Here is a 15,709-nt window from a genome sequence, read left to right as displayed (position 1 = left end):
GCCAGCTTCTCTCTTCTAGCAAAGCAGAGATCTAGAAAGCTTAAGGGCTTTGAAGTTCACTGCCCTGGACACTGGCTCCTGGTTGATGCCTGGGGGAATTCCTTTAATGGAGCAAAATCTTTCGACCCCGATCCTCTGGTGGCCTTTGGCCTTCCCTGATCAGCCTCAGCTCCTGTCCCCACGAAGGGCACCGCTGTTTTGCCAACTGTATTGCCACCACTTACAACTTCACGTCCTGAGTGAGTCCGTGACCCCTTGAACTTCAGTCTCCTCTTGTGTAAAGGGGGGAGAATTTAATACCTCCCTTACTGTGGGTGTCAGGGGTGCAGGGAGGGACCCGACTCGGCCGTGCTTTAAAGTGCTCCTGGGACGGTCCTGGTGCTGACAGGGCTGGCTGTCAGCTGCGCAGGAGCTCATCACCAGGGACGCATTCAGCGGCCGCTGCGGTACCTGGAGCCCCGGGAGGAAATTCTGCCCCCCCCCCCCCCCCCGCCTCTGCCGCCAAGGCTGGCCGAGCCCCGGCCAGTGGAGACGCTGAAGGGCCCGCTTTCTCTTGCAGAGCAGGCACTGGAGGGATTATTTGGAGCCGAGAGGCCCTGGTAACTGGTTTCCACTCAAAAATACGGCGCACGCAGTCTGGGGAGCAGGCTCCTGGAAGCTGGGGTGCAGAGCCCGTGAAGCGCCTTGCGCTCCTGTCCCATCACATGCTCACGGCCCTGCGGGGTTTCCTGACTGGGCCTTCCCCTCCGGTGGGGATGTGGTGGGACCTCATGCTTTCCCCAGAGTGAGCACTGGTCACGTGTGTTGTGTGTGTATTTGCCTGTTGGCTGTCCTACTTTACTAAGTGTTTTTTGAGTTCTTGGTTTTGGGGCCTATGTTTCTACTGGATTTTTTGTCTTTTTGACTGATTTCTAAGAGCTCTTCTGATGTGCTCTGTACATGAAGCTGCCTCAGTTCTGTGTTCCGTGTCTCTTCCTGTTTCAGGGTTAGTTTTCTTTGTTGTTTTTTGTGGTGTCTTAAGGAAAAAATGTTCTTAAGTTTGATGTAGTCTATTAATATAATATAGTCTACTAGAAGCCCGGTGCACGAAATTCGTGCACGGCAGGGGGTTGTCCCTCAGCCCAGCCTGTACCCTCTCCAATCTGGGACTCCTGGAGGGATGTCCGACTGCCCGTTTAGGCCCGATCCAGGATCGGGCCTAAACGGGCAGTCGGACATCCCTCTCACAATCCAGGACTGCTGGCTCCCAACTGCTTGCCTGCCTGCCTTCCTGATTGCCCCTAACCGCTTCTGCCTGCCAGCCTGATCACCCCCTAACCACTCCGCTGCCAGCCTGGTTGATGCTTAACTGCTCCCCTGCCAGCCTGTTTGCCCCCAACTTCTCTCCTCTGCCAGCCTGGTCACCCCTAACTGCCCTCTCCTGCAGGGTTGATCACCTCCAACTGCCCTCTTCTGCCGGCCTGGTCACCCCTAACTGCCCTCTCCTGCAGGGTTGATCACCTCCAACTGCCCTCTCTTGCAAGCCTGGTCCCTCTCAACTGCCCTCCCTTGCAGGCCGGCTGCCTCCCAACTGCCCTCTCCTGCTGGCCATCTTGTAGTGGCCATCTTGTGTCCACATGGGGGCAGGATCTTTGACCACATGGGGGCAGCTATATTGTGTGTTGCAGTGATGATCAATCTGCATAGTACTCTTTTATTAGATAGTATAGAGGCCTGGTGCACGGGTGGGGGCCAGCTGGTTTGCCCTGAAGGGTGTCCCGGATCAGGGTGGGGTTCCCTTGGGGCGAGGGGCAGCCTGAGCGAGGGGCCTGTGGTGGTTTGCAGGCCGGCCACGCCCCCTGGCAACCCAAGCAGAGGCCCTGGTATCTGGGATTTATTTTCCTTCTACAATTGAAACTTTGTAGCCTGGAGCGGAGCCAAGCCTGCTGCTCCCTGTGGGGCGGCAGCCATTTCTGTGGCAGTTAATTCACCTTCTACAATTGAAACTTTGTAGCCTTGAGCGGGTGAGCCTGGCCAGGGTGTGCGGAAAGCTTTGCTTCCCCTGTTGCCGCTGGCAACCCTGGCCTGCTCTCTCAAGCTCCATTCTGCCGCCATTTATTTGAATTTGTTTACCTTCTATAACTGAAACTTTGTAGCTTGAGTGGAGGCTTAGGCCTGCAACTGCTATGGACAGCTTGGCTTGCTCTGTTACCTGGGAAACCTTGCTCTCTGTGGCTGTAGCCATCTTGGTTTGGGTTAATTTGCATACTCGCCCTGATTGGCTGGTGGGCGTGGCTTTGGATGGTGGGCGTTGCTTATGTAGCGGTGTGGTGGTTAATTTGCATATTACCATTTTATTAGAGAGGATGTTTGGTTTTAAAATCTTTCTTAACAGTTATTGCTTTTAAAACCTTTCTATTTGGACTTTTTTGCATGTAGGTTAGTACATGGAATGGAATGTTCTGTGTTGTGTGAACACCTATTTCCATTCTTTGGCACTGATGCCCAGTTGTCCCGGTATCATTTTGAAAAGACTGTCTCTTACTCCGTTCCCTGCTGTCACATCCCTGCTGTTAGTCACACGTCAGCGTAGGTTTGCGTCTTCCTGGTCTGTTCTGTCCTATCGCTGTCTCTCCTCCTGCCGGGGACCGCGCTGGCTCACCCACGGCTTACTGTTTTGTGACAACAAATGCTCTCGCGGCTTTGAACGGCACCTCAGCTGCGCTTGGCCCTTTGTGTCATCACACAGACCCTGAAATCGTATCGTCAGATTACACACACACACACACACACACACACACACACACGGACACACTCATCTTCCGGTGTGTGGAGTTACACACACACACACACACACACACAGACATACACATCTTCTGGTGTGTGCAATTACACACACACACAGACACACACAGACACACACATCTTCCGGTGTGTGGAGTTACACACACACACACACGGACACACTCATCTTCTGGTGTGTGGAGTTACACACACACACACACACACACAGACACACACATCTTCCGGTGTGTGGAGTTACACACACACACACACACACACACACACACGGACACACTCATCTTCTGGTGTGTGGAGTTACACACACACACACACAGACACACACATCTTCCGGTGTGTGGAGTTACACACACACACACACACACACACACAGACACACACATCTTCCGGTGTGTGGAGTTACACACACACACACACACACACACACAGACACACACATCTTCCGGTGTGTGGAGTTACACACACAGACACACACATCTTCCGGTGTGTGGAGTTACACACACACACACACACACACACACACACACAGACACACACATCTTCCGGTGTGTGGAGTTACACACACACACACACAGACACACACATCTTCCGGTGTGTGGAGTTACACACACACACACACAGACACACACATCTTCCGGTGTGTGGAGTTACACACACACACACACACAGACACACACATCTTCCGGTGTGTGGAGTTACACACACACACACACACACAGACACACACATCTTCCGGTGTGTGGAGTTACACACACACACACACACAGACACACACATCTTCCGGTGTGTGGAGTTACACACACACACACACACACACAGACACACACATCTTCCGGTGTGTGGAGTTACACACACACACACACACACAGACACACACATCTTCCGGTGTGTGGAGTTACACACACACACACACACACACACACACCCTGTTGTGATGCAGCCTGGAATTGCATGTAATCTCTAGTCCTGTAATCTGTGAACACGGCACAATGCCTCCTTAGTCCTACTGTAACATTTTCTGTGCAGATTAGAAATGACCTTCGTCCGGGCTGGAATGACGGCCCCGCTCTCCTCTTCGCTCCGTGGGCCTTCCTGCCGCGGCCTCGCTGACATTGCCGTGCCGGCTGACGGGGCGGACAGCCGGGCTGGGGGCGCGCTCCCCGGAAGGAGCCCCTTGGTCTGAGCCGGCGGTTAATTGTACCGTGGGCCTGGGTTCTGTGGATGCTTATGTTTAGGTAAAGCGGCCCCTCCTGTTCTTCGGTGACTAGGCGTTTGTTTGTTTGCTTTAAATTACGAGTGGTGTGAAATTTCATCACATCTGATTTCTGCAGTGTTTGAGATGATCAGATGGTTTTGTCCTGTACAGTTAACATGGTCAGTTATAAATCTGGATTTCTAATGTTAAAGCAGCTTTCAAGGCAGGTGTACATTTAACTCTGTCAGGTGACATGTTTCTGGAGCCCTTTGGTCAGCGGCTGGTTGCGTACCAGGGGTGTTCGTTCCCTTTGGATGCCGTCCTTGTTCTGATGGGGTCGCAGTTATGCTGGGCTCAGAACGCCGGCTGGGAGTCTCCGCCCTCTTTCTGTAAGCGTTCTCTGAAGAGCTGTGTGAACTGGAATTACTCTCTCCTTGAATGTGAACTGGCCACAATCTGGTCTGGGGTTTTCTTTTTGGGAAAATATTTGACTACTGATTCAATTTCCTTAATGGTTAGAGGACTCTTCAGGTTTTTCCTGAATATTTTACGGAATTTTTTACAGAGTCAGTTTTTGTTAGTTATACTCTCGGGTTTTGGTTATTTTATTTACATTTTCAAATACTTTGGCATAATATTATTTAAGATGATATTCAGATATTATTTGTAATATCTTATGGTTTTCTTTTTTTTTTTTTATGTTGCAAGATCTGTGGCAGTATCCTCCTTTTCATTTCTGAGTTTTCTTTGTTATCTGTGTCCTTTCTCTCTCTTGATCAATCTTCCCAAAGGTTGATCAGTATTGAGCTTCTTGATGAAGTCAGTTTTAGGTTTGTTGATATTCTCTTCTTTTTTATTGTTTTCAATTTTAGTTATTTCTTGCTCTGCATCTTTAATTTTCTTCATTTTGGGGTGTTATTTTGCTATTTTCTAGTTTCTGGAAAAGAATGCTTACTTAGCTCATTTATTTTTATTGCTTATCTTTCCCAGTATATGCATTTTAAAGCTACAAATTTCCCTCTGTTCCATTTTAGTTGCATCTCAAAAGTTTTAGTCTGTAGTATTTTTGTTAACATTCGGTTTGAACTATTTTATTTGCATTGTGATTTCTCTTTTGTCCCTATGGGTTATTTAGAACCACATCTCTTAGTTTTAAACTATGGGGTGTTTTAATCATTTGGGGGCTTTATTTTTAGTATACAGTGAGCATTAGTCATATATTAGTTCTTTAAATTTGTTGAGGTTGTCATTTCCTCTGTTATATGGTGAAATATTGTCTGACAGCATGCAAATATCCTTGGGAAGACTACATATGCTGCAGATTTTTAAACTCCCTTTTTACTAATTAAATTCATATGTAACTACCAAGTAGTTAGGAGCTTCTGATAAGCTTGAGGTAACACTCAGACCATATTGGGTTGCTCCAATCACAGGGGTTCATCCAGATTTGTGATTCTTTATAATTAATTGTGTGACTTGGTCAAGTTACTGGTAACTTGTGGGGGTCTTGGTTTCTCGTGCTCTCTAATGAGTATAAACATACCTGTCTCAATAGTAAGATTCTTATAAGGATTTACACATTAAGTACTCAAGGGTTCCATTGAGAGTCTGACTATAGACCCAAACACGTTTTAATTTGAATTTTGTAAATCTGACTTTTTAAGCCGTTTATCACGTGCATATTATGTGCTGGTAGAGAGGGTGGCCAGGTGAGCATTTAGTGTGCTCCCTACTACACGCTCAACACTTAGTGAGCTCACAGCTCATCCTTACAGTAGCTCTGCAAAATACATACTGTTAGCACCATTCGCTGATGAGGACATTGCATCTGACTAAAGTTAAGTAACTTGTTCACACTAAAAGTTGGGAATTGAACTTAGGCTGTCTTTTTTCGTGTGTCACTAAATAGTTTTATTTACTGTTATTCTTTCTTTTTTTAAATAAAGTTTATTTTTCAGAGCAGTTTTAGGTTCACAGCAGAATCGAGAAGGTACAGAGATTTCTCATGTGTTTCTTGCCCCCACACTTGCACAGCCTTTACCACCAACGTCTGGCACCAGCGTAGTTCATTTGTTACAATTGATGAGCCTCCACCAACATAGCATGTCACTCGGAGTCTGGAGTCCGTGGTTTACTTTTGGTTCGCTCTGGGTGCGGTACATTCTGTGGGTGGGGACAAATGTGTCATGACATGTACCCACCACTGTCCTATATAATAAAGAGGTAATATGCAAATTGACCGCCACACCCTCACAAGATGGCTGTCCACGACCAGGCCGGCAGGGGGGTTAGTGAGGGACGATCAAAGACTGAACAAGCAGGCTGTGTGGGGTGACCAGGCCGGCAGGGGGTTAGTGAGGGATGACCAAACGACTGAACAGCAGGCTGCCTGGGGTGACCAGGTGGGCGGGTGGGCCATGAGGGGTGACCAGGCCGGCAGGAGGCGCAATTGGGGGCGACCAGGCCAGTGGGGGCAGGAGGTGCAGTTGGGGATAGCCAGGCAAGTGGGGGGGGTCGGGCAGTAAGATGCGACCAGGCTGCCGGCGGGGGGGGGGTAGTTAGGGGCGACCAGGCCGGCTGTGGGGGGTGCAGTTGGGGGTGACCAGGCTGGCAGGGAGGGCAGTGAGGGGTGACTAGGTTGGTGGGGGGGGCGCAGTTGGGGGTGACCAGGCTGGCAGGCAGGGGTAGTTCAGGGCGACCAGGCTGGCAGCGGGGGGGGGGGGAGGGGGAGAGTAAGGGGTGACCAGGTCGGTGGGGAGGGGGCATTTGCAGGCGACCTGGCTGGCAGCGGGGGGCAGTTAGGGGCAACCAAGTTGGTAGGGGGGGGCAGTTAGTGGCAATCAGGCTGGTATGCAGAGGCAGTGAGGGGCGATCAGGCCAGTAAGGGGGGGCAGTTAGGGGCGACCAGGCAGGCAGGCAGGTGAGCGATTAGGAGCCAGCGGTCCAGGATTGTGAGAGGGATGTCTGACTGCCGGTTTAGGCCCGATCCCTGGGATCGGGCCTAAACCGGCAGTGGGACATCCCCCAAGGGATCCCAGATTGGAGAGTGTGCAGGTTGGGCTGAGGGGATCTCTTCCCCCGCCCCCCGTGCATGAATTTTGTGCACCGGGCCTCTAGTAGTGTGATAAAGTACAGTGTCACTGCCCTGAAATCCTCTGTGTTCCACCTACTCCTCCCTCCCTCCCCTGGCCCCTGGCAACTGCTGATCATTTCACCGTCTCCATCGTTTTGCCTTTTCTGGAACTTGGTGCAGTTGGAAACATACACGATGCAGCCTCCTCCGATGGGCTTCGTCACGGAGTCACGTGCAGTGAAGTTTCCTCTGTCTTTTCACGGCCTGATAGCTCATTCCTTTTAGCTCTGCATACTGTTCCACTGTCTGGATGGAACGTCGTTCACCAGGCACCTACTGAAGGACACCTTGGCTGCTTCCCAGTTTGGGCAGTTACGAAGAAAGCTGCTTAAACATGGGTGTGCAGGTTTTGTGTGGACATAAGCTTTCAGTTCCTTCAGGTGAATGCCGAGGAGCATGATTGCTGGATCGCATGCTGAGAGTATGTTTAGTTTTGTAAGAAATCAAACTGTCTCCCCAAGGGGCTGTACCGTGTGCATTCTCCCAGCACGGAAGGGGTTCCTGCTGCTCCCGCCCTCACCAGCACTCTCGGCAGCATTCTAGATTTTGTGCAGCATTTTGCACTTTTATTTGATAAAATATTCTAAACTCATCAGCAAGGTTGTCAATAAATCATATTCAGTTCTTTTAAACATACTGATGTTTTTGTTTGTATTATAATTGCCCAATTTAATTGTGGATTTTTCTCTTTATACTTTGTCAGTTTTCCTTTTAGTTATGTGTTTGAGGCCATGTTAGTAGGTCATTCCGATCTAAAATTGTTATCTCTTCCTGGTGAATTTAACTCATTCTGAAATGACTTTACCAAAACCTTTAGTAATGCTTTTTGCCTTAAGCATTAGCCTTAAGGTTTATTATGTCTGATTTTATATGGTCTATGATGTTCTTTAGGTTGGTATTTGTCTAGTATATCTTTTTTTTTTTTTACCATGCTTTATAAAAACTCTAGTCTAAGAGTAACTTTTTAAAAATTGGAGCACATATCCCATAGTTAATTTAATTACAGGTATATGTGTTTACATTTATAATCTTTTCAAGAAGTTAGTTAACTTTGTAGAGCAGTTGTTTTGGTGAGGCATTTAATGTTAATGTTATATGCAGTTTCCTGTGGCCAGGGATCTTTATAGTTAAAGGAAGCTAACAGAAACTTCCTGTTTTTAAAAACGTTGGGAATATTTCTTATTCAGATGAATTTATTCATTATGTTAAAATTTTTAAAAACCATACATCTTTTTTACTCATAAATTCTCAGCTTTTCGCTGTGGCCTGCAGTTCTTAGGCAATATTGCCTCACGGAATGAAGATTCCCAGGCCATCGTGTGGGTGCACGCTTTCCCGGAACTCTTCCTGTGAGTATATTGCTGAGTTTTTCTAATTTCTGAGAAAATTGTGGTTATATCATTCCATTTACGTGAAGCTCAAAAACAGGAAAAACGAACCTTTGCTCATAAAAATGAGGATAGTGGTTTGGGTTCAGTACCAGCTGAGAGCGGGCCCGAGCCAGTCTTCTGGGGTTCGGCGATGTTCTGCCTCCTCATCGGGTAGTTGAATAGGTGTATTCATTCATGTCGAAAATGTATTGATTTTTGATTTGTGTCTTTTGTTGTATGTCCGTTTCACTTTAAGAAATTAAAAGTTTGGGTTAAAATGAGAAATATTGTCCTTAGCGGACCCTGTAATTTATAAGGAAAAGCCATAAAACACTGAGTTGTGGGCAGTGGGTAATCATTCATGTGTGTACTGAGCACTTCCTGTGTGCGCGGCACGGGGCTGGCCGGTGTGGAGAACGTCAGCGTGGATTCCGACCCGCTCCCCAGCGTGGTTCGGGGTACATTGGTGATCTTCTGCTTTGTGTGAGCAGCTGTTAGTTCATAACCATGGGAACATGGAGCACAAAGGGGAGCACGTGCTGGGGCGGGAGGGAAGAGGAAAGCACGCTGGGAGTCCAGGCTGGTTCCTCATCCTGGCCGTGTTGCCGCGGAGTGGGGTGACTTTGGCGTGGCAGCATGGAAGCGGGGCAGCTGCTGTTCGTGCCCCGAGCTGGGCATTTCTGCGCCTGCTCCCTGTTCTGTGCCCAGCCCCCGGGGCACGTTGCTGTCCCTGTTTGGGCAGACGAGGGAACTGGAGCTCAGTGCTGATAAACATAACCCCCTCGCTGCCTAAATTCTTCCCTGGTTGCGTACATTTTTCTGGACCACTTGTAGAGTTATGGTGTTTGCATCAGATAATCCTCATGTTCCTTCTCGTGCCCTGAGTATAACTGTCAGTCAAAGATAAGTAGAATTGAAGGCATATATACCTGTTATCTGTATGATTAATAATAATTGAGCTTAGGTGGAAGGAAAGAATTGTGGGACTCACGTTACAGAAGTATAATGCTAATAAATTCTCCAGAAGAGTATTAGGAAGTTTAAGTGAAAAAATAAAATTCTGCCACATGCATGACCCATGACGTAATTGACGAGAGCGAAATTGAGGCCTTCCTAAGATCACGGGCGGGTGAACCAGGACTTACAGTGAGGCTCTGGACTCCACATTTTATTTCTTGCCCGTAGACCACCTTCCCCTTAAACAGTGTGTCCTTTATGACTATTCATGGGTACTTACGTTGTGACTAATCTTATATTTGCCTTTTTTGCAATAAATAATGTACTTGTTTCAAAGTGTTGTAATTCTTTATTGAATTCTTAAAAATTCAGTATGTACTGAATTTGTTATTGGGATTATTATTATTTATTTGCTACAATCATATTTTATCATGCTGTTAAATTGGGCTAACACTTTCATTTCTTTATTTGGAAGGTCTTGCTTAAATCACCCAGACAAAAAAATTGTTGCCTACTGTTCAATGATTTTGTTCACATCCCTTAATTCTGAAAGAATGAAAGAACTGGAAGAAAACCTCAATATTGCAATCGATGTCATAGAAACTCACCAAAAGCAGCCTGAATCAGAATGGCCGTGAGTATCATTTTAGGAAGTAGATTGCTTAAGAACATTCTGACAGATCACGCTCCTAATAGAGATTTTAAGTAAAAATTTGAATTATAATGATTGGACAGGAAGTTAAAACGACACATGTTGACAACAGAAGAGAAGTTTCTCAGCAGCCCCTGGAGGCTTTGTGAGAGGGGAAGTGAGGTTTGAGCGGGTCCTTGAAGGGTGAGACGTTTTTAAGGGGTGAGGAGGGCGAGGGCGCTCAGTCTGTGAAACAACGCTGCGTGCAAACGCGCAGCTCCTGCGGAGCGTGTGGGTCAGACGGCTGTGGCTGCAGTGGGCGCTCCGTAAAGGCTAGAGGCTAGTAAGGGCCCTGTGGGCATCGTGTAGGTGAGACTCACTGTCAGGTCATACTTGTGGTGGTGAGCACACTTGGTGTCTCTTCATTCTAGTTAAACACACGGAGGCTTGTTGTATGGCCCAGCACCGGGTCTGTCACGGAGGATGCTCCCTGTTTTGAGAAGAGCGTGCGTCCTGTTTCTGATGGATGTTGTGTGCTCTCTGTCAGGTCTGGTGGTTTACAGTGGTGGTCACGTCTGCTGTGCCCTGACGGTCCGCTGGCTAGTTATTCATTATTGACAGCGGGTTGCTGTTTCTCCCTTCAGTTCTGTCAGGGTTTGCTTCGCTTATTCAGTCTGTTGGGAGGTCCATATAAGTCTGTAACTGCTATGTCTTCTGAGGACTTGACTCTCATCATTATAAACTCATCAGACATCTTGTTTTTCTTTATTAGGGTCCTCCTGTTTTCTCTAAAATCTGTCTGTTTTCCACATAGTGGATCAGTTTGTCTTGGGTCGGGAGCCTCGAGCTGCCAGTAATCCCACTTGCATTTCACAGGCATGAACTTTCCCAGTTTTGGCCTCTTTTAGTATGAACGTTATTGTTCCATTGAAGGTATACATAATTTTAAAATAACTTATATGTATGGGCATTTATTTTATTTGAATTACCACTTGCACACAAACAAGTTGGTACAAAAATAATTGCTATTGTGCTTGACTTCAAAAACCTCCCTCAGTAATGCAAGTGTTTTTACATGACAGGTGAATCATTAGTCAGGTTATTAAGGGACATTTTCTATAGTCTAATTCTGTTTCATCTGTTAAGTATCTTGGATCTATATTTTATGTAAATATTTTAAAATATGTTTTTATTGATTTTAGAAAGGAAGGGAGAGGGAGAGAGAGAGAAATATGGATCGGCTGTCCTCCTATGTGCTCCCATGGAAGATGGAGCCTGCAACCCCGGCATGGCCGGAATCAAACCAGCGACCTCTTGGTGCATGGGACGACACTCAACCAATTGAGCCCCACCGGCCAGGGCAGATCTATATTTTAACCATCTGTCATTTTTTTAGCAGCATGGAATAAAGGGCAAAAGATCGTAAATGGCAGAATAAGATCTACTTCGGGACAGTTCAAGTTCAAGTTATGAAAGGTCACTAGCGGGGTTTAGACAAGAAGAAGGATGGGCAGTAGTAGTTAACTGTCTCTACAGTCTGCTGGACTGACGTGAGCAGAACTCTATTTGGTAAACAAAAATGGGGCCACAAATATCCAGAGATGTCCAACAGAACGCTTCCTTTCACTGCGAACTCTGAGCCCAGCCCTGAAGATTAGGAGAAAAAACTACTTTTTGTCCTCCCACCTCGCAACGTGCGAGAGCGTTCCACAGGCATGAACTTGCCCAGTTTTGGCCTCTTTTAGTATGAATGTTATTGTATTGAAATTATACCTAATTTTAAAATATTGAGAGCAATATTTTACAGTGAGCCGAAAGGACATGGCGTTAGAACTCATAGGTTTAGTATCTTTTCTCGGAAAGGGACAGATGTAGCTTTCAGTAACTTCGGGTCAGTTTGTGTTGGTTCACACGGGAAAGCGCAGGCGAAGAAGGCTTGGGCAGTGCTCAGTTGAGTTATTGGGATAGTGTCCTGGCAATGCTGGTTTCTCTTGTTTGCTGGTGGGAAAGATGTGTTCATGCTCAGACAGCCCGGGATGAACCAGTCCAAGGCTTGAAGTTTGGCATTTGAATCTATCTGGACCTGACAGCCCACCAAATGTGCGTGACTAGTGGGTGGGGTCGGCGTGGCATGGCGGAGCGGAGAGCGTGGGGCGGCCCTGTGCTGGGGGCGCAGTGTGTCGGGGTCTTGTCCTGTCACTGCCATCCGGGGAGTGTCTTTTGCCACCACGGACAGATGAGAGCCCCGAGACTCAAGCAGGTTCGTGTAGGCTCACACTTGCTGAGTGTCCGGCGCTGTAAGGAGAGTTTCGGGAGGAGGCCCGAGTTGAAAGGTGAGTGATGAGCTCTTTCGGTTTCGGCCTCTTTCAGAACAAACCTTCTCTTTCTGTTGAACCCACGGTGTCACTACAAACATGAATTTATAACTGTGAGCGGAGGATTGCTTTTGGGTCATATTTGGGTTATCTAGTTGATTTATTTTGCATGACAAAGTTTCACTCCCAGATTGCTATCTCCTTTGCTCTAGGGATGTTTCTTGCCTTTCGGATATAAATTTCACTATTTCCTTCGCTATAAAGCTATTAGGGAGATAAATGTAATTATCTTCCCCGTGTGGTTTGACTCTGCTGCCCTTCTGTTCTCCTGCGCCCTCACATCTCACAGCGTGCACCACTGTCTGTGAGGCTGGGAGCACCTGATGGCAAGATTGAGCGTTGTTGGTTCTTGCAACCTCAACAGGATAACACCGGGCATGTGACAGGCATGAGCCTCGTCTTGAGGCTCTGAGTCCGAAGTGCCGCAGCCCAGCTCAGACGCACATGTGCAGAGAGAACTTACCGCCTCTAAGCGGACCGCCCTGGAGTCACCGGGCGTGTAGGCGCAGTGGGTGCGGGGCTGCCAGACCCGGCAGTGCTGGGCGCTGTGTCTGCTCTTCCTTCGGCGCTGCTTTCTCTCGGGCACCGTGGCCGCCTGCGTTGTGAGCGCCTGTTCTGTTTCAGCCCGAAGATGGCATGGCCCGTGGCCCGTCTTCAGCCGCCTTGTCTGTCATTGCTCATTCCCGGGCGACCTTCCCCAGAGTCACAGCTTAGGTTTCCTTTCTGAGTTGATGACTTCCAAATGTACGAGGCTGGCCAGACCTGTGTGTGCGCCTTCCCCCGGCGTGCTTGTAGCCGATGTCTCACACTCGGAGACCTCCGTTCCCTCCCTGGAGCCTGCCATTGCTCCCCGTCTTCACTGGTTCCGTGACCCACCTCACCTTTCACCTCGTGCGGAGGCCCGACCCCGCTCGCCCGAACCTGAGCGTTGGTCTTGCTTCTCTTCCTGTCACTGCTGCACGCATCAGCCCTGTCTGCCGGCCGTGCTCCCAGGTCACCTGCTTCCCACCCTCTGCTCGACAGCGCGAGGCGGCCTCTCCCGGAGACAGACGACGTGGGCTGCCGCCCAGCCACACACGGCGCTGCGAAGGTGTGCAGAGCTCGCCGCTCGCTGGCTTAAGGAGACCCTGGGGGCCTTCCCCGCACCACGGGGCCCGCTGGAAGTAATGCCATGTCCTGGCTCCTGGCTGAGCTCATTTTGCTTCCGACCGCTTTATCTCCCTGCTCCTTACTTCCCGCTGCTCTCGCTGCTTTTCTGTGAATTGCCCGAGTTTGTTCTCTCCTGAATCTTGACAGCTGCCCTCCCTTCTGTGCTCCTCCTCTGCGTGGAGTGCTCCTCTGCATGGCGTGCTCTGCGTGCATGCTTCTCCTCTGCGTGGCGTGCTGCTCCTCTGTGTGGAGTGCTCCTCCCCTGCATGGCGTGCTGCTGCTCTGCATGGAGTGCTCCTCCTCTGCGTGGCATGCTCCTCCTCTGTGTGGTGTGCTGCTCCTCTTTGTGGCGTGCTGCTCCTCTTTGTGGCGTGCTGCTCCCCTGCGTGGCGTGCTCCTCCCCTGCGTGGCGTGCTCCTCCCCTGCGTGGCGTGCTCCTCCCCTGCGTGGCGTGCTCCTCCCCTGCGTGGCGTGCTCCTCCTCTGCGTGGCGTGCTCCTCCCCTGCGTGGCGTGCTCTTCCCCTGGTGGCGTGGCAGGCCTGCTTTTATAAATCTCTGTCAGCACCCAGCCGTACCCATCAGCTTATGTCTTTATTGTCTCGGGCCGCTTTCCTGCTACCTCGGCAGACCGAGGGGCGGAGACTTGGCCCCTGGTCTCGATAGTCAGCGCCAGGCTCTGAGGGAAAAGCACCCGCTGTGTCGTGTTTGTGGAATGAGTTGGGTGACGGTGGTGTCCTTGGCCTCCAGTGGCCTCAGGCTTGTCGGCTCCTCGTGCCGTCGTTGAGGGACTCCCAGAGGTCCGTGCCGGCCTTCCCTGGAGCCTGGGCCGCGAAGCTCAGGCGCTGCGGGGAGGGCCAGGGCCTGCAGGGCGCGAGCACGGACCGCTGTTGACTCTGCCCCGGAGTCTGGGGTGCTTCTCGGGGCGTCTGCACGCAGCTCTGACCTGAAGTTGCATGTGGAATGCAACCTGGGATGTTTTGTGTGCACATGTTTTTGTGCAAGTTGGAATCCTTTAGGATGTAAGGAAACGAGAAGTTTGGGGAGTAAAGAGGTATTCCGCGGGAGAAGGTTAGCCCGCAGGCCTTTGGGAGGGGTGCGAGTGGCCCTTCAGGCTCCTGTCCTATCGGGGGCAGCCTTTGTCCCGGGCCCGGTCCCGCGTTCACTCTGCGGGAGCTTTCGGAGCTGCGTGCCTGAGCCCCGCCGGCAGGTGTGGGGTCTTTCTTGAAAGGAGGAGTTTCTGTTACTTGAAGAAGGTGAAAGGGATTTTAGGGGAAAGGGGCGGCATCTACAAGGACTCCGTCAATGGCTGACGAATGAGTGAATCATTTTCATTGTCCGTGCTGCTTTCCAAGTGAAAAGTTTGATTTCTCTTACTGGGTTGGAGTTGCACTCTGATGTCATTACTAGAAGCTGGAGAAGCAGGACACTGAGCTGAGAGGGTGGGCCGTGGCCAGTGGCCGCTGCCCGTGGGTCAGGACTGAGACCGGGGCCCAGCTCTCTCTGCCACCGAAGTGTCCGCTTCTCTCGGGAGGCGGGCACGGAAGGGGCAGAAACACGCGTGTGTGTAAACGGCCGTTCCCTGGCCGGCCCGGCAGCACTCGCACCCAGCGGAGTCAGGCTGTCTCTGCTGTGCGGGGGAGCGCGGCCCGGGCCTCGGGCTGACGGATGGCTGTGTGTGGGCGCTTCCGGGCGCCCCGAAAGGCCACCGGCCGGAGAGGGAGCTGTTTGCGCGGCAGCGCCGGCCGCTTCGCAGGTTGCTGTGTAGCCGCTGTGGGCGGAGGCCCGGATCTCAGAGCAAGCAGGAGGTGGCCTTCGTTTTGAGAGCGTGTTCAGATCAGAGTCTTTATTCCACCAGTGAGCTGTGAAACATTTCCTAGGCTTTTTGCAGTCAATGAGATGGATTTTATTTATGTTACAAATAAGCTTTGACGTTGTAGACTTGTGTATGGAAATGGCGACAAGTGGCTCCCATTTTTAGAAAATTCCCTCAAACGCTGCTTCCCAGTGACAGTCACTGTCCACGGTCCTTTCCCTGTGCCCCTGATGGGTAGTGGCCTCTGCCGCCTTCTGCCGGTGTTACCGCACCGAGGTGCGGATCGTGGCTCATCTCTTTGTAGT

At 50.0% G+C, this 15,709-nt stretch overlaps 1 protein-coding gene across 1 annotated transcript in view; it reads left to right on the top strand.

Moving 5' to 3' along the window:
• The window catches only part of ATXN10 (ataxin 10), a 125,303-nt gene that overhangs the window by 29,928 nt on the left and 79,666 nt on the right, over nucleotides 1–15,709 (top strand). The window contains exons 4-5 of the mRNA XM_079774523.1: nucleotides 8,362–8,458; nucleotides 9,912–10,070. Coding sequence (XP_079630649.1) covers nucleotides 8,362–8,458; nucleotides 9,912–10,070 — 256 coding nt within the window. The remainder of the gene's footprint in view (nucleotides 1–8,361; nucleotides 8,459–9,911; nucleotides 10,071–15,709) is intronic.

This window comes from Cnephaeus nilssonii (assembly GCF_951640355.1).
Source record: "Cnephaeus nilssonii genome assembly, chromosome: 6".
NCBI lineage: Eukaryota > Metazoa > Chordata > Mammalia > Chiroptera > Vespertilionidae > Cnephaeus > Cnephaeus nilssonii.
Note: the sequence above shows the minus strand (reverse complement) of the source record. Positions and strands in the feature narration are given on the sequence as shown.